At 43.2% G+C, this 19,236-nt stretch overlaps 1 protein-coding gene across 1 annotated transcript in view; it reads left to right on the top strand.

Annotated features, from left to right (window-relative positions):
* The window catches only part of ME1 (malic enzyme 1), a 221,716-nt gene that overhangs the window by 75,209 nt on the left and 127,271 nt on the right, over positions 1-19,236 (top strand). The window contains exons 4-5 of the mRNA XM_054162557.1: positions 10,124-10,199; positions 11,482-11,643. Coding sequence (XP_054018532.1) covers positions 10,124-10,199; positions 11,482-11,643 — 238 coding nt within the window. The remainder of the gene's footprint in view (positions 1-10,123; positions 10,200-11,481; positions 11,644-19,236) is intronic.

Raw genomic sequence — 19,236 nt, 5'->3', positions numbered from 1 at the left:
TATGTTCAGTAAAAGTAGTCAGCAGTATGAATTATAATAAACTTAAACATAAAAAGAACAGACTGTAATAACTTTACCAGTTCTATCATTTACATAGAGCAATTTGCAGTTGGGTGGAGAAAGACTAGTGAGACATCTGAACACTGCTCTATGAGTTAATTGGTGCCATTGCAAGTCAGTTCTTCATTGTATAAGGATTGAGTGTACCCTCAGCAAGTTCACGGATATGAAGCTGGGGGTGGTGGCTGGCACACTGGAAGGCTGTAGCATTTTGATACAGAATACAGAATTAACCAGGTTGGAAAAGAGCTTTGAGATCATCAAGTCCAACCTATCACCCAGCACCATCTAATCAACTAAACCATGGCACCAAGTGCCTCATCCAGGCTCTTTTTAAACACTTCTAGTGATGGTGACTCCACCACCTCCCTGGGCAGCACATTGCAATGTTTGCTTCTGAGAATGAGTTCCATTATTTAATGTGGTGGCTTTGTTTTTTGTTTGTTTGGAGTTTGGTTGGTTTGTTTGACTTCCCCCCTCCTCCCCCCCAAATAACTAGAATACAAGCATAGGGAATTTGTCTTACTCAAATAAATAGCATAAATGAAAAGATTCCATTTGGGCCATTTCCATTTGCTGCAAGCAAGGTGTTTATTTCCATTTTCATTTTTCCACTTCACATAGAGGGTAGAAATATTTCAGTGCATGCGGTGAAATGAGCCACTTTGGGGACAGAGTGGCTGGAGAGCAGTCAAGCAGGAAGGGACCTGGGGCTACTGGTTGACAGCAGCTGAACATGAGCCACCAGTGTGCCCAAGTGGCCAAGAAGGCCAATGGCATCCAGGCCTGCATTGGGAACAGCGTGGCCAGCAGGAGCAGGGAGGTCATTCTGCCCCTGTGCTCAGCACTGGTTAGGCCACACCTTGAGTCCTGTGTCCAGTTCTGGGCCCTTCAATTTAAGAAAGATGTTGAGATGCTGGAAGGTGTCCAGAGAAGGGCAACAAAGCTGGGGAGGGGTCTGGAGCACAGCCCTGTGAGGAGAGGCTGAGGGAGCTGGGGTTGCTTAGCCTGGAGAAGAGGAGACTCAGGGGTGACCTTATTGCTCTCTACAACTACCTGAAGGGAGGTTGTAGACAGATGGATGTTGGTCTCTTCTCCCAGGCAGCCAGTACCAGAACAAGAGGACACAGTCTCAGGCTGTGCCAGGGGAGGTTTAGACTGGGTGTAAGGAAAATATTCTTCCCAGAAAGAGAGATTGGCCATTGGAATGTGCTGCCCAGGGAGGTGTTGGAGTCACTGTCCCTGGAGTGTTTAAAAGACTGAATGGGGCACTTGGTGCCATGTATTAGTTGATTAGATGGTGTTGGGTGATTGGTTGGACTTGATGATCTTGAGGTCGCTTCCAACCTGGTTAATTCTGTGATTCTGTGATTGCACTGAAATGAAATTCTTCTTGAAGATAGTTTCAGCCTCAGTCATTTGAAGCATGGTTGGTTGCATTAAAGCTTTACAATGAAACTAATGTCATGAATGATGACTGAAAGTGTGGCCTGTGGATTGGCAATGGCCTCAGAGAAGCTTCTACCTCTTTTTGGCATTAGACTGCAGCTCTGTGCATTAGGAACTACTGTGTCACTGTAACAGAAATTGAGCGGTTTCCTTGGTTCCTTTTCAGCAGATGAGATCAGCTCCACAAATGGAAGGTAGTGTCACTTTTCAGAAGTGACTTCTTCATTAAGGTGGAGGCTGAGTAGGAAATGCTGTTTTCACTAAGTCTTCACTTTTGTCCTTGTTAATGGTTATTGAGAGCAAATGCTGGTGGTTTAAAGGGCAGTGAAAAGTGGCTTAAAGGATGCTATTGTCTAAATACTGGAATTTTTCCATGTTCCAATGAGCCAGGGCAGCACAAGTTGTTGAAGTAAATAGAAGTGATCTCACTTGTTTGACTACTTCACAGTTTGAATAACGTTTAAAATGTGTTGGGTTTTTTTTAAAGCATCATTAGCATTGCAAGATTCCTGCTAGATACATGGTTGATGTTGTTTGCTAAGGGTTCTTTAGGCAGTTAATGTTAGCATAAAATAATACAAACATCAGAGCTACTGAAGCAGAACAGTGGGTTATTTTTTGTCTTAAAAATGAATGGGTCTGGCTCTGGTAAACCATTCTCTCATTCACAATCTTCAAATAGTTCTATTTGTGTCTGTTAGAGTGTAAGTAATCAAGTTATTTATTGAGCAGCTGTCAGAAGAATTTAAGTAGCCTCTGGAGCGAAACAGCTCTGGCTCTTAAAACAGAGTATTTCTCAAAGTCTGCCTTTATCTTTAGAAAACACATCCCTATTAATTTGCTGTTGTGTGGTTAAGCAACAATGCAGAACAGCTGATTGTCCAGATGAATGAGACTGTAGGAATAGAGTTGCATCAACAGATTAATGTTTTAAGAAATTAATGGAAAGAAGGAATTATTTCTTCTACTCTGCTGTCTTAAGAGAATGTGTCATTATAGTCTGAGCATTTAGATCATAAAATGCTCTGCTCTTTGATTTTGTAATAAAGGAGGTGAACAACTAAGTAAAAGCCAGTGGTAGCTAGGTATACAGGAATGAGTATTTGAGCTCAGTCTGTTTAGTTTAGCAAATGTGTAGTTAGATCATTTGATCACAATTTAACCTATTCATGTGGGGAGCAGAAATGTACTAATAGGTAGTTTCATCATCTAGAAAACAGAAGTAAAATAAGAACCAGCAGCTTGAAGTCAGCCAAATTAAGTTGGAAGTCACACAGAATCACAGAAAGTTAGGGGTTGCAAGGGATCTCAAAAGATGATCCAGTCCAACCCCACTGCCAGAGCAGGATCACCTGCAGTAGGTCACACAGGAACATGTCCAGCTGGGTTCTGAATGTCTCCAGTGAAGGAGACTCCACAACCTCTCTGGGCAGCCTGTCCCAGTGCTCTGTCACTCTCACAGTGCAAAAAGTTTTTCCTTGTATTCAAAAATACTCCAATGACAAAGTCCATTTTCATCTGAAATGGTTTGAACACACATTATGGCTTTCAAAATGATGTAGAGACTTGTCAGTTATTAGCAAAGTGACAAGCTGTGATTGCTTTATGTACCACAAAAATTGGTTTTAAAGTTTTGCTAAGCCTTATAGCATTTTACTCATTTTAACAATGTAATGTTTTTTTTGTCTTGGATAAGAGCTGTTAAGAAATGGCTTCTTTGGGTTGCTTTTTGTTTTACAGAGGTCTGGCTTCTTTGCCCAGTTTAACCAGCTGATATTCTGAGAATAGGAAAGAAGAATGTTTCAACCTAAAAAAGGATTCTGTTTGCAAAAGTCTTTATACACTCAAAGTAGCAATGTAGAGATTGCACACTCTTTGCTAGTAGGAATCAGGGAGAACTGGGGGAGTTTAGATTTGTTACAGAGAATTGATAGGACAGCACCTGTGTGAAGGCTTCTTCTCTTTTCCTCTTTCAATTGGTGGAGTCACCATCACTGGAGGTGTTTAGGAAGAGACTGGATGGGGTGCTTGGTGCCATAGTTTAGTTGATTAGATGGTGATGGATGATAGGTTGGACTGGATGATCTTGAAGGTCTTTTCCAACCTGGTCTGGTCTGGTCTGGTCTGGTCTGGTCTATTCTATTCTATTCTATTCTATTCTATTCTACTCTATTCTATGCATTTACCTTCAGCCTGTAGTTGCCCCCTTTTTTCACTCTCACTTGTTCTGTTGTGTTACAATCTATAAAATATAGACTGTATGCAAACTGTGGAGCCTGTTTCAGATGTGGATGGGCATATGGGGCAATGTGGTGTGATCTGTCCCCTGCCCAGAGATGGATCAGGAGCCCAGGTTTCTTCAGTACTGATGAATTCGTGATGAAGGTTAGCAGCAGCTGCAGTTTCAGAACCAGCTATTTTATTTGATGAAATAAATACTCATGCATTGTAAAGTAATGAAATTCACCTTTATACAGAGGGAAAGGTTAAAAAGTAAGTCTTGAGAACAGCTGCATTTCTTAAATCAGCTCATCACTTGATATGTATTAGGCCTCAGAAGTCTTGAATGAATGTTATTATGCAAAGGAACTTAGTTAAGGTAAGATGCAATTAAAAGTTTGAGTGCATTTTATATGATGATGGGAGACCATGTTGAGCAGTTACAGTAGGAAATGTTACTATTTCTTGGTGAAAAAAAGGGCAAAATGTTCTTTTAGGGGGATATAGGTACTCTTAAGTTTCTAGTACAATATCATAGAATCACAGAATTGTTAGGGTTGGAAGGGACCTCAAAGATCATCTAGTTCCAACCCCCCTGCCATGGGCAGGGACCCCTCACACTACAGCAGGTTGCTCAGAGCCACATCCAGCCTGGCCTTAAAAACCTCCCGGGATGGGGCTTCCACCACCTTCCTGCACAACCTCTTCCAATGTCTCACCACCCTGATGTGGAGGAATTTCTTCCTAACATCCAATCTGAATCTACCCATTTCTAGGTTTGGGTTTTTTTTCCATTCCCCTCAGTCCTATCACTCCCTGACACCCTAAAAAGTCCCTCCCCAGCTTTCTTATAGACCCCTTCAGATCCTGGAAGGCTACAAGAAGGTCTCCTCAAAGCCTTCTATTCTCCAGACTGAACAGCCCCAGCTCCCTCAGTCTGTCCTCATAGGAGAGAAACTCCAGCCCTCTGCTCATCCTTATGGCTCTTCTCTGGACACCTTCCAGCATGTCCAGATCCTTCCTGTAACAGGGGCTGCAGAGCTGGATGCAGTACTCCAGGTGGGGTCTCAGCAGGTCGGGGTAGAGGCGGGGAATCACCTCCCTTGACTGGCTGGCCACACTTCTCTTCAGGCAGCCCAGGAGATATCTGTGTTGTACAGCTTTTTATAATCTTGAAATAGGAGGGAAATTCATCAGGGACTAAGGAAGCAGTGTACCTCTTTCTTACAAAGTGCAGGATTTTGGGAGCGTCTAGGCTCAGAAATCAACTGAAGGCAGTTCCCTGAGATTTTTCTTACTATTGTTATTATTGTTAGGATTAAGCTTGTTGATTCAGGCAGCCTGGGGAAGTGAAGTCACCTCTAGTATAATTCTATGTACAGTTCATAATTCAAACAGCAGTTTTGAACACATAGGGTTGTGAGAAAAGGTTGAACTTTTTTTCATTAAAAAATGCTTGTCATTTTCTGAGTCATGTTAGATTGCCTCCTGTTATTATAAGAAGAAAGAAAAGCTTGTTCTATTACTGTGACACTCTGACACGTTCTTCTAAACTGTTCTCTAATAGAAGATAGGCAAATACATTGCTGCTGGAACATTGCTTTCTGGAAGCATAATAAACAAATATTCCATTTAATTCTGTTTACATTGCTCTCATAGATCAGAGTTCTGCTAAAAAAAGAGCCAAATCATGTGATGTAGAATGACCTCCACATAACTGATAAAATCTTCTAGTGTAGTGAGCTCAGTGACCCAAAATAGATCCACCCTTTGTTGAGTGGACCTCAGTGTCCTAGAATGGGTTCCCCCATCCCTGTACACTGCACTGGTTGGCCACACCTTGAGTCCTGTGTCCAGTTCTGGGCCCCTCAGTTTAGGAAGGATGTTGACTTGCTGGAACGAGTCCAGAGAAGGACAACAAAGTTAGTGAGGGGTTTGGAACACAGCCCTGTGAGGAGAGGCTGAGGGAGCTGGGGTTGCTTAGGCTGGAGAAGAGGAGACTCAGGGGAGACCTTATTGCTGTCTACAACTACCTGAAGGGAGGTTGTAGACAGGCGGAGGTTGGTCTCTTCTCCCAGGCAACCAGCACTAAGAGGACACAGTCTCAGGCTGCATCAGGGGAGATTTAGGCTGGAGGTTAGGAAGAAATTCTGCACAGACAGAGTGATTGCCTATTGGAATGGGCTGCCTGGGGAAGTGGTGGAGTCACCATCACTGGAGGTGTTCAGGAGGAGACTTGATGGGGTGCTTGGTGCCATGGTTTAGTTGATTAGGTGGGTTGGATTAGTTGATGGGTTGGGCGTGATGATCTTGAAGGTCTCTTCCAACCTGGTCTATTCTATTCTATTCTATTCTATTCTATTCTATTCTATTCTATTCTATTCTATGATTCTATTCTATCCCTCTTCAATTTAAATTGTGTATCTTTCCCCTTTATTGATTCTTCTGATGGCTGTGCTGTGAGAGCCAAAAAACTATAACGGTAGCCAAATAGCTTGTCAGCTTGTGTCACTCTATCACTTACGCCATCAATGCTTTTCCAGGACACATTCTTTTCCTCATAGAAAAGTAAAAAAAATATGTACTTTCTGGTGGCTGTCTGCAGGTAGAATTGTCAGTGAGTTCAGTCCCAATAATGTAGTTGAATCTTTTTGTGTCTCGCACGATTGCAAGCTGATGTTTGTCTTGCAACCTAGTGCAGCTTTGCTGGGGAGGACACCTGAAAGGAGCAAAGTGCTTTAGCTAAAAAGAATGAAGGATCAGGAAAATAGATCCAGTTAAAAGAATAAACCTGGTGCAGCTTTGCTGTGGAGGACACCTGAAAGGAGAAAAGTGCTTTAGCTAAAAAAAAATGAAGGATCAGGGAAACAGATCCAGTTAAAAGACTAAAAGAGGCTTATCTCTTTGTCTGTGCCCTTAAATCTAATAGTATCTTCTCTCTCAGGCTGGTATGTCCAGAAATGTTTTATTAATCTGCAGAAAGAGTGGAGGGAAGGGAAGAAGGAGGGGAGTGAAATGCTTTCAACATGACTGTTTACATTTCAGCCCCTATTGTCCATTGTTGTTTGAATGTGATCTGCCTTGAACAGATTTCTGAAATACGCTCTCAATGCTTATTCAAAGGTCCTTACAAATGTTCTAACTAAATTCCTTCTGGAGCAGCCACCCTGCCTTTATTTGCCTCTGCTGAGGAATTTATTCCATGGAGACCTCTCTCCCTAGCTTGCAAGGAAGAGGTCATCTAACCACACTGGGCTGGGCTCTTTAGAAAATCAATACCAAATCTTGCTTCATTTAACATGAATTTATTAGGTCTGTGTAAACTGGACAGTGGGGAGGAGAGGGGTGATGCCTCTACATAGCTTTCCTCCTGCACTCTTCATTTTCTCCTACACACTCATCTCTAATATTTGACTGTCTCTGAGGCTAGCAATTTTGATAAGCTCTACTTTATGATTTAACAGTTTACAGTGTTTTAGAATGTGACTCATTATACAACACATCAGAAAGGAAGCATCTACATTTGTTTTCATCTGCTTTGCTTTGATGCTTTATGGTATTCCACTGTTTAGCTTTTTTTTCTTAAGGTAGCTGGCTCACAAATCAAAATGGTTGTGTGCTGTAAATGCCACTACTAATGAAAAGTGCTGTAAATATTAACCCTCCTTCCCCCGTGGACTCTGGTTTCCCCTGGGGCGGAAGAATTAATCTGCTGACAGGCCTTACTTACCAAGAGACAAATGACAGATGTAATCATCCAGCTTGCTGCATTAGCTCTGAGCATGGGGAATGGACTCTGAAGGGGAATTAACTGGAAATGCCAGCATCAGAGAATTCCCAATTCTAGGGGAAAATGCCTAAAATGAAACTTAAACAGTTAAAATTATCTAACCAGAAATGAGTGGGGAGTGAGGACCAGGGAGGTCATTGTGCCCCTGTACTCAGCACTGGTTAGGCCACACCTTGATCACTGTGTCCAGTTCTCTGCCCCTGAGTTTAAGAAAGATGTTGAGTTGCTTGTAGATGTCCAGAGAAGGGCACCAAGGTTGATTAGGGGTCTGGAGCACAGCCCTATGCAGAGAGGCTGAAGGAGCTGGGGTTGTTTAGCCTGGAGAAGAGGAGACTCAGGGGAGACCTTATTGCTCTCTACAACTCCCTGAAAGGAGGTTGTAGCCAGGTGGGGGTTGGTCTCTTCTCCCACGCAAGCAGCACCAGAACAAGAGGACACAGTCTCAAGCTGCACCAGGGGAGGTTTAGGCTGGATGTTAGGAAGAAATTCTTCCCAGAAAGAGAGATTGGCCATTGGAATGTGCTGCCCAGGGAGGTGGTGAATTTGCTGTCCCTGGAAGTGTTTAAAAAGAGACTGGGTGAGGCACTTAATGCCATGGTTTAGTTGATTAGATGGTGTTGGGTGATAGGTTGGACTTGATGATCTCGAAGGTCTTTTCTAACCTTGTTGCTTCTGTGTGTGTTTATTTTTTCCCCCCTTTATGCATATAAATATATATGCATTTTTCTTACAGAACATGCCTATTTTTATATAATTAGCTACTTGAGGTTATAATTTCTGTTGCTGAATAATTAGCCTTAGGATTAAGCACTACTTTGGGTAATTGCTGTGTGTCTTACACTGTCATTTTTCCCACCAAAAATAATAAACAATTTCAGTTGTATATTTTTGATATCAGAGGGAAAAAGGCAAATATGACATTAAATACAGAATTCAGTATAAAAATAGAGTTCAGATGGTGATTTATGTATGTATAATCTAATATGTATGAACTATATAAACATGTGAGTTTAAATCTCATGTTTGGACTCTTTTTGGTGTCTTGACTAAGAGACTGTTTAACACTGCAGGAAATATTTTGCTTGAATTGGAATACTTGCAGTCACATCTGACAAATGTTTACCTGAGTTACTGGTTTTTACACCCAGGTGTGCATGTAGCCACAGATTGAATTAGACTTGAATTATTTTAGAATAGAATAGAATAAACCAGGTTGCAAGAGATCTTCAAGATCATTGCATCTAACCCATCAACTAATCCAACCCACCTAATCAACTAAACCATGGCACCAAGCACCCTATCAAGTCTCCTCCTGAACACCTCCAATGATGGTGACTCCACCACCTCCCCAGGCAGCATTGCCCCCAATGGGCAATCACTCTCTCTGTGTAGAACTTCTTCCTAACCTCCAGCCTAAACCTCCCCTGATGCAGCCTGAGACTGTGTCCTCTTGTACTGGTGCTGGTTGCCTGGGAGAAGAGACCAACCTCTGCCTGTCTACAACCTCCCTTCAGGTAGTTGTAGACAGCAATAAGGTCACTCCTGAGTCTCCTCTTCTCCAGGCTAAGCAACCCCAGCTCCCTCAGCCTCTCCTCATAGGGCTGTGTTCCAAACTCCTCACCAACTTTGTTGCCCTTCTCTGGACACGTTCCAGCAAGTCAACCTCCTTCCTAAACTGAGGGGCCCAGAACTGGACACCGCAAGAAGGCATCTTGACATGTACTTAGTCTTTGATATTTTCTTCATGGTTTGGAAAGACTGAATTTAATGAGACTTTTTTCTAGTATCTCAGAGAAGTAAATAAGAAATAGAATTAAATGAAGCGGAATTGGACCTGGATGCATGGCAAGTAAAATAAATGAAGTATAAAATGCTGGAGAGTAGGATACGATACAGTATCAGTTTTGCTTCTATAATAAATGAAAAAAACAAAATGAGAATGACACTTTTCTGTGATTTTGTGTTATACTCTTCTGTATTGGTGGAACTAAAAGCCAGTATGCAGATGCTCTTCAAAGTAAATATTGGGCATGCTCAGAGCTTTTGGACGTGCAGCAAACTCTAAATCAAAGAGATTTTCATATGGGGAAGATAATTTCCCCCTTTTAGGGCTGTCAAAAAAGGCAATCTAATTAAATAGGCATCCTTTCTCTAAACTCATAACTGAATGCTTTTGAATTATTTTATGTAATGGTAACATTCTTTGGGGTTTTATTCATTAATTTAAACTTTGGCTCGGTCTTGTCTGCAAACGTTAAGGCTGCTGAGGCAGCAGTGGTCACTGTCATATGGTGAATACACAATTAACAAACACATTTGAACAGAGAAAGTGTTTAGTGAGCTTTAAACTCAAACAGCAGTTTTCAGAAGTGACTTCCAGGGTCTCACTGCTCAGTGCAGCTTTGCTGAGGAACAGGTTCTCTGACTAAATGCAGACACTGAGTTTACTCATTCATGCAAAATTGAGCACTTAATATTGAACTGAATCAATGTATGCTGGAAACACATCTGCATAGAGTTAATGTATTATTTAATTGATTTATACTAAAGTATTTAATTGCATATATGAAAAGTTGTTTTGGTTTTCTCTTTTTTTATTTGCAGAGGCCTTTTCATTAGTATCCATGACCGGGGACACATCAGTACAATGCTTAAATCCTGGCCAGAATGTGTTGTCAAAGTAAGTTCACTTTCAGCTGCACAACAAAGCTGATGCTGTTTTGCACACAGGGTAACTTGGTTAAGGTATTTTGGTAAGCTTTTTATCAATTAGTTGTCAGTGGTTTCTTAGCTCATTTGCAAAATAGAAACAAGGCTGTTACAGCCAAAGTTTGAGGCTCTGAACACTTCCTTATTTCATGATTAATTGGTCAATTACACTGAATATTATTCATCAAAAAAAACCTCAAATGATTTCTCTGAAGATCATCTAGTCCCTCCTGCTGCTCAAGCCAGGTCAGCCAGGGCAGGTTACATATAGCTGTGTCAGTCTGTGGATATTGACTGTCACCAAGGCTGGAGACTCCACAAGATCTCTTGGCAGCCCATTCTCATGTTTGGATTAATAGCTGTCCACATACAATACCTGATGAGCTCTCAAACACAAATTATTACATTTCCAACTGAAATGGCTTGTCACAGAGTATGACAAGGAAATTGCTGTGTTGTCAGCTGCTTGTTATACTCAGCACTTTGGTCCTTTACTGTGGAAAAATCTGCTTTTTTACTGCAGACAGTCTGGTGGATTTTAATGAGTTCTTTTATTTCTATCAATGAAAACATGTACTTCCTCATCTGTGTAAGTACGATAGAGTGTGTTATTTGCTTGAGGGAAGAAGAAATACATCTTTGAAGGATAAGAACCACTTGGCTATAGACAGCCCTGTCAAGTGCTAACAGGAGTGTCTGCCTTTTGTTCTGCTCAAAACAATGATGAAAAGGCAGGGATCTGGGGTTCTTCTGTTTTTTATGTGGATGACTTCCTTTCCCTTCCTATTGTGTTTTCATACTGTTGACATAAAAGCATAAGAGGGAACAATGCCAGTTTCCTTGCAGTGTAATACTAAATAACTCTCTTTTGTATTCATAAAAATTTTATATGAAAGTCATAGAATCACAGAGTCATTCAGGTTGGAAAAGACCCTTGAGATCACCAGGTCCAACCATTTACCCTACTCTACAAAGTTCACCACTAAACCATATTGCTAAGTGGCACATCTAAACGACCTTTAAACACATGAAGGGACGAGCTTGCAGCGAAGCCAGAGCCTAAAACAGTGTAACAAACCCACAGTGAAATTCAATATAAGAATTGTAGGCCTTTGCTGTCCTGTCAATTTGTTTGTATCTGTTAGAGGTTTTGTATGGAAATGTAAAAAACAAATATGATAAGAAGATAATGGAGTAGTTAGTACATGCAAACAGAGAAGTGGGATTTACAGTGCCTTTATTTCTTCCTCCAGGCTATTGTGGTGACGGATGGAGAACGTATTCTTGGTCTTGGAGACCTTGGCTGTTATGGCATGGGCATTCCAGTTGGTAAACTGGCACTTTATACGGCGTGTGGTGGAGTAAAACCTCACGAGTGTCTACCAGTGATGTTGGATGTGGGAACAGATAATGAGGTAAATAATTTTCTGAGGTGCAGTGAGTATTAGCTGTTTGAAGGGAACTGTGTAAAAGTTACATTGTAAATTGTAAAAAGTTGGTTTTCTTTGTTATGATGCTGGCTTTGATTGTGTGCAAACTACAAACTCCTATGGAAGAAGTCTCATCCTAATGCATAGTGTAGGCTGCTGCGTAAGGCTCAAGTAATTAGAGTGCTGTTGTCTGTAAAAGTGATGCAGAATTTGTGTATGTTCAAAAATTGTATGGGAAATTTGCTCTCATGAAGTAGGGGATGATAGGGTTAAAGCAACAATGTAAGGCAGCATTCTTTCTCCCCTTCTCCTCAGAATTCCTCTGCAGTGATTTCAGAGGTGAATTCTGACTGTGCCTCTTGTTTTGGTGAACATCTTGCAGCTACTGCCTGGTCTGTGCTGGGAATGCATGTCTACCTACTTCAGTTGTGTATTGACTTTAGCTATAGAAAGCACTGTAATGCTATCAGTTTTCCCAAAAATGAAGTCCTAGTGCTTCAAGCAAGTGGACCTTACCCTCTTTAACTTGGCTTCCCAGTTGCGTGAAGTGCACAGACTTAAAGTTGTTGAAAACTTCTCTGTTGTTCCCAGGAGTCTTAGGATTGTGAGTTGATTACTTGGCCCCTGTTCTTCCTTCCTATTTTTCTGAAACAGTACTTGAGTTGGTGACTTTGAGTGATGTCTAGTTAGCTATCACAGCAATATCATTATCACAGAATTACAGACTTGTTGGGGTTGTAAAGGATCTCCAATGATAATCTAGGCCAACCCCTGACACTAGAGCAGGATCCCCTAGAGTAAACCACACAGGAACTTGTCCATGTGAATTTTTAATCCTTGGAAAGATGGAGACCCCACAACCTCTCTGGGTAGCCTGTTCCAGTGCTCTGCCACCCTCAAAGTTAAGAATTTTCCCCTTGTGTTTATGTGGAACCCACTGTGTTCTGACTTGTGCCCATTGTCCATTGCCCTGTCACTGGGCACCACTGAGAAGCGTGTGGCTCCATCCTCCTTTGAATATTGATAAGCATTAATGAGTTGCCACCTCAGTTTCCTCCAGGCTGAACAGACCCAGCTCTTTGAGCCTTTCATTGTAAGGTAGATGTTCCAGTCCCCTAATCATTTCAGTGGTTCTCTGCTGGACTCTGTCCAGTAGATCCTTGTCCTTCTTGAACTGGGGAGCCCAGAACTGCCTTAGGAGAAATAAACATTTATTAGGCTATGCACAATAAAAGTATCATAGATTTATGTGTATTGTAGCTAGAGAAAACATTCCTGTACCAGTAAACTGAGTTGGGAGTTCTAGATTGTTGGGTTGGGTGTGTAGACAGACCTCCACCCCTGCCCCACTGGCATAGTTTAGAAAATATATCAGGAAAGCATTGCTGGACTCAGAAATACCCTGCTACCCTCTCTCTCTATCCCTGAAGAAGTCCTTCCTGAAAGCAGACATGCTTACTTGTGAGATATGTCTGAGCACTGCAGCACATGGCCGTAGCAAATCACATCCAAGTCCCATTAGCTATAAAGTGGTTTTAATGCTGGTTTGAGCATCTGGGACAGCTACGCACTATTATTCAAAGTTTCTAGGCAGTTGATTGTATCAGCTACTTCTCATTCTGCAGCAGGCTTTACATTTTGCATTTATGAAAGATACGAAACATACATCTGTGTATCTACACACAGACACACACATATATATCAGCAAAACAAGCTTACCCATAACAGTAGCTCAACTTTCATGTCACTGTTCCTGTGACCTAAACAATGAGTTCAATGTGTGTAAAAGAGTGGCAAGCCCAAAGCATGAAACGATGCATAAAAATTGTGCTAGTTGGGGTTTGTTGATGCTCTGGAATATTCACCTTCTGATCCCTTCTGTTGTTGCTCTTTGGAACATGCCATCTGATTTTCAGGACCATACTATGAACTGCTTGAGTTTAGTTATACAGTGCAATTAAAAGCTGAGCTTGTTTTAGTCTCTGGCTAGCACAGTGGTTAGCAGTGCAAGACAGGGCTGCTTCTGCTGGGGTGCTTTTTTATTCCTGCTGAGGTGTTCATCATGGTTAGATGTGCACATACTGCCTGACAGTCTTAAATCCCCATTTAGCAGTACAAGACACCTTCAATTAAGTTTAAACAATTGGGAGTTTGAGTGAAGAGTTGGGGTTTTGTCTGTGTGTTTGGGTTTTTCCAGTGCTGTAGCAGATGCAAGGAATTCTATTAACTTATGGATCTGTGTCATTTTTGCTCAGTTGGGTTTTGGCAGGGCTGAGGTAAGTTAGCAGCATGACAGAAATCAAGGCTGTGAATCATGGTTGGGTTATGGTCTGCTGTAGAAGGCAGCACAGTTCCTCTACACTTCAAAACGTAGATGTTTGGTGGCTTTTTCTAATAGGGTCTGTTGGTCAGAGGTTTAAGCTTTTATCTAACAGTTGTAACTGGGAATAAGAACTCTGATTTCTGCTGTAGGATTATGAACAGGTGGTACTCTACTGCTGCACCCCTTGTCCTTGGAGTCTGCACAGACTTGGAGATCTTCATTAACTGGAGCTGGGGTACAGTTCCTTGGCTACTTTACTCAAAGTCAGGGATCCAGGGGCATCAGCACATTGATTTTCTCCTCTTCAACACCCTTCCTCTCCTTCAGCAGCACATTCCAGTTCCTTCCCTGATTCTGATGTCTATGAGACCAGTTGGTGAGTCCTTGCAGAGAGCTGACATGACCAAAACCTGATCACATTTTGCCAGCTAAGATGGTTATATTAGGTCAAGCTGCTGTAGTGCAATTGCACAACAACTCCTTATTGTAAAATCTAAACCTCTTGGACAGATAACTATTTTCATGCTAGATATTTTTTTACTCCAGCCAGGACTTTCCATAATATGACACAACACAAATCACTCTTATAACTTGAGTACATATAAATAATAATTGTGCTGAGCATGTTTTTTGAACTGTGCAGATGTTTTCTATTTAGATTAGTTCCTTTTCCCACTCTGTGGGGGCCTCAGTGCTTTAAAATAAGTTTTAAAATATGTAATTTTGGCAACTGTAATGCAGTTGTACACAACCTGCAAGTTCTCTGGTAAGATTAAATGTTACTTTAAAACAGATTGCACGAAAAGCTTCACAAATTCTCATCCCATATTGTTTTGTGGTGTACAGGACCCAAAATGGGAACTCCAAGGAGCAACTCACTCAGTTTCTGATGGTTATTAAAAGCCTTACTGCTGTTAGTTTTAGCAGAGGTATATTTAGCCATGGTATTATCCTGATACTCCTAAAACTAAGGATAGAGAAGAGAGGCAGGTAGATCTCCTTCTATGATGAGGTGACCCGCCTGGTGGATGGGGGGAGGCCTGTGGATGTAGTCTACCTAGACCTCAGCAAGGCCTTTGACACCGTCCCCCACAGCAAACTGCTGCCTAAGCTGTCAGCTCATGGCTTGGACAGCAGCACTCTGAGCTGGGTTAGGAACTGGCTGGAGGGCCGAGCCCAGAGAGTGGTGGTGAATGGTGCCACATCCAGCTGGCGGCCAGGCACCAGTGGCGTCCCCCAGGGATCAGTGCTGGGCCCCATCCTCTTTAATATCTTCATTGATGATCTGGATGAGGGGATTGAGACAGTCATCAGCAAGTTTGCAGATGACACCAAGTTGGGAGCAGATGTTGATCAGTTAGAGGGCAGAAGGGCTGTGCAGAGGGTCCTCGACCGACTGGACAGATGGGTGGAGTCCAGTGGAATGGCATTCAACAAGTCCAAGTGCTGCACTTTGGCCATGGCAACCCCATGCAGAGCTACAGACTGGGGTCAGAATGGCTGGAGAGCTCCCAAACAGAGAGGGACCTGGGGGTGCTGATTGACAGCTGCCTAAACATGAGCCAGCAGTGTGCCCAGGTGGCCAAGAGGGCCAATGGCATCCTAGCCTGCATTAGGAATAGTTTGGCCAGCAGGAGCAGGGAAGTCATTGTGCCCCTGGACTCTGCATTGGTTAGGCCACACCTTGAGTCCTGTGTCCAGTTCTGGGCCCCTCAGTTTAGGAAGGACATCGAGACACTTGAACGTGTCCAGAGAAGGGCAGTGAGGCTGGGGAGAGGCCTTGAGCAAAGCCCTGTGAGGAGAGGCTGAGAGAGCTGGGATTGCTTAGCCTGGAGAAGAGGAGGTTCAGGGGAGACCTCATTGCTCTCTACAACTACCTGAAAAGTGGTTGTAGCCAGGAAGGGGTTTGGTCTCTTCTCTCAAGCAACCAGCACCAGAACAAGAGGACACAGTCTCAAGCTGCACCAGGAGAAGTTTAGGCTTGAGGTGAGGAGAAAGTTCTTCACCAAGCAAGTCATTCGTCATTGGAATGTGCTGCCCAGGGAGGTGGTGGAGTCACCATCCCTGGAGGCGACTGGACGTGGTACTTGCTGTCATGGTCTAGTCATGAGATCTGTGGTGACAGGTTGGACTCGATGATCTTTGAGGTCTCTTACAACCTTGGTGATACTGTGATCATTTTTGTACAATTGCCTAGATAATAAGCAAGAGAAATGGCAACTGCTTACTTGTGGGTAAAAACTGGTCTATAGAAAGGCTAGCATGACCAAATTAGTAAACTACTCCATGTAATCAATGTGAGACTGAATGTCCAAAAGAAGCATTGTTGACCACAGCCAAAACTAATATGCCTGTTTCATAAGTCATTGAGAAATTGGAGGCAAGTAGTTGCTAGTAAAGACATTTTTATCCAAAGCATTTAAAACATTATTTTTAGTTATTAGTTATTCACTACAGACCATGACAAGCTCACTGGAATTTATGCCATGGATTTTTCAAGTGTGAGAATGCTGCTTCTCAGGTGAGATATCAATCCAAGTAAAACATGCACAGGCACCAGTCTCATCACTGATGTGAAACTGTTGGAAATCCTGAGGTAATGTTTTATCTGGATTCTGGACATTCATTTAATGTACTGAGCTTCAACAAGGCCAAATGCCAGGTCATGGGTCACAAGAACCCCAAGCAGTGCTGCATGCTTGGGGCAGTGTGGCTGGAAAGCTGTCTGACAGAAAGGGACCTGGGGGTTCTAATGGACAGGCAGCTGAACATGAGCCAGCAGTGTGCCCAGGTGGCCAAGAAAGCCAATGGCATCCTGGCTTGTGTTAGAAATGCTGTGTCCAGCAGGAGCAGGGAGGGGATTGTCCCCTTGTACTCAGCTCAGGTGGGGCCAAATCTTGAGTGTTGTGTCCAGTTTGGGGCACCTTAATACAAGAGAGACGTGGAGGTGCTGGAGCCAGTGCAGAAGGCGGCAACAAAGCTGGGGAAGGGCCTGGAGAATAAGTCTTATGAAAAGTGAAATAAAGTGCTGGGGATGGCTAGTTTGAAAAGAAGGAGGCTGGGGGGAGACCACATTGCTGTTTACAGCTACCTGAAAGGATGTTGTGGGCAGGCTGCTGCTGGTCTCTTCTCACGGGTAATTACAGATAGAACAAGAGGGAACAGCCTCAAGCTGTGACTGGGTAGGTTCAGACTGGACATTAGGAAAAAAATGTTCACAGCAAGAGTGGTCAGACATTGGAATGTGCTGCCCAGGGAGGTGGTTGAGTCACCAACCCTGGATGTGTTTAAAGATGGTTTGGATGTGGTGCTTGGGGCTATGGTTTAGGGGTGAACCTTGTAGAGTAGGGTTCTGGGTTGGACTTGATGATCCTGAGGGTCTTTTCCAACCTGAATGTTTCTGTGATTCTGTTAATCTTTTTGGAATGGTTAAAGAAGCACATTGCAAAAAAGAAAACAAATGCATGGCTGTCAAGGTACAACTTAATGGAGACCTTCCTGAAACACATCTACTCAGGACTACAAGTGGGATGGTTTAAGGATGCTAAAAATCAAGCTGAAGCAAGGGAAAACATTTAACCATTAAAACGTGAGTGGTGGCTGCTTGCTACTTAAAACACGTTATTAAACTCTCACAAAAGGAACAATGTTAAGGCAATCCCATTGGGCAAAACTCAGCTTGGCTTGCAGGGATGTGAAAACTGGCAAAAAAGAAACAAAACAGGAAAACCCAAGTTCAAAAACGGGGTTTATAGGCAATAAAACCCCCAAAAGACACTAAAGAAAGGAAACTTGATCCATACTCATTCTGAACACTAAGAATGAGATTCTTCTATTGTTCTAATGGGAGTGCTTCTGGAAGTATTGGATTGTCAGTATGAATATGGCACATGTTTTTTAAATGTCAGCTTTTATCTTTCTTGGCTTGAAGTCTTATTTTCTGTTTTATTAGGAGCAAATTAATATGTTAAAGAAAAGCTTGGAAAAATTACTCTCGATCTTTAGATCAGAATGTCCAAATAATGCTTTGGCCAGCTCTGAAAACACTCATGCTAAAACTTCCTGGAGCATGCTGAGCTGAGCAGGGAGGAAGTGCTGGATTTTTTTTATTGTGTCTGGGATGAGTGCTGAAGTTAGGAAAACTGGATTAAATTGAAGATTTTTGTGTAAAATACAATGGTCCTGGTTGCTGTAACCTTATACAAAGAAAGATACTGAAGTGCTGGAGCGGATCCAGAGGAGAGCAATAAGGAGGGCTGTGGTTGTTGTCTACCTGGACTTCAGCAAGGCCTTTGACACCGTCCCCCACAGCAAACTGCTGCCTAAGCTGTCAGCTCATGGCTTGCACAGCAGCACTCTGAGCTGGGTTAGGAACTGGCTGGAGGGCCGAGCCCAGAGAGTGGTGGTGAATGGTGCCACATGCAGCTGGCGGCCAGGCACCAGTGGCGTCCCCCAGGGATCAGTGCTGGGCCCCATCCTCTTTAACATCTTCATTGATGATCTGGATGAGGGGGTTGAGTCAGTCATCAGCAAATTTGCAGATGACACCAAGTTGGGAGCAGATGTTGGTCAGTTAGAGAGCAGACGGGCTGTGCAGAGGGACCTCAATCGACTGGACAGATGGGTGGAGTCCAATGGGATGGCATTCAACAAATCCAAGTGCTGCACTTTGGCCACGGTGACTCCAGGCAGAGCTACAGGCTGGGGTTGGAGTGGCTGGAGAGCTCCAAAACAGAAAGGGACCTGGGGGTGCTGATTGACGGCTGCCTAAACATGAGCCAGCAGTGTGCCCAGGTGGCCAAGAAAGCCAATGGCATCCTGGCCTTTATCAAGAATAGTGTGGCCAGCAGGAGCAGGGAAGTCATTGTGCCCCTGTACTCTGCATTGGTTAGGCCGCACCTCAAGTCCTGTGTCCAGTTCTGGGCCCCTCAGTTTAAGAAGGACATTGAGATGCTGGAACGTTTCCAGAGAAGGGCAACGAGGCTGGGGAGAGGCCTTGAGCACAGCCCTGTGAGGAGAGGCTGAGGGAGCTGGGATTGTTTAGCCTGGAGAAGAGGAGGTTCAGGGGAGACCTTATTGCTGTCTACAACTACCTGAAAGGTAGTTGTAGCCGGGAGAGAGTTGGTCTCTTCTCCTAAGCAACCAGCACCAGAGGACACAGTCTCAAGCTGTGCCAGGAGAAGTTTATGCTGGAGGTGAGGAGAAAGTTTTTCACTGAGAGAGTTGTTCGTCATTGGAATGTGCTGCCCAGGGAG

The sequence above is a fragment of the Dryobates pubescens genome, chromosome 6, assembly GCF_014839835.1.
Source record: "Dryobates pubescens isolate bDryPub1 chromosome 6, bDryPub1.pri, whole genome shotgun sequence".
Lineage (NCBI taxonomy): Eukaryota > Metazoa > Chordata > Aves > Piciformes > Picidae > Dryobates > Dryobates pubescens.
The sequence above is the reverse complement of the archived record's forward strand: the minus strand, read 5'-3'. Positions and strand labels throughout refer to the sequence as shown.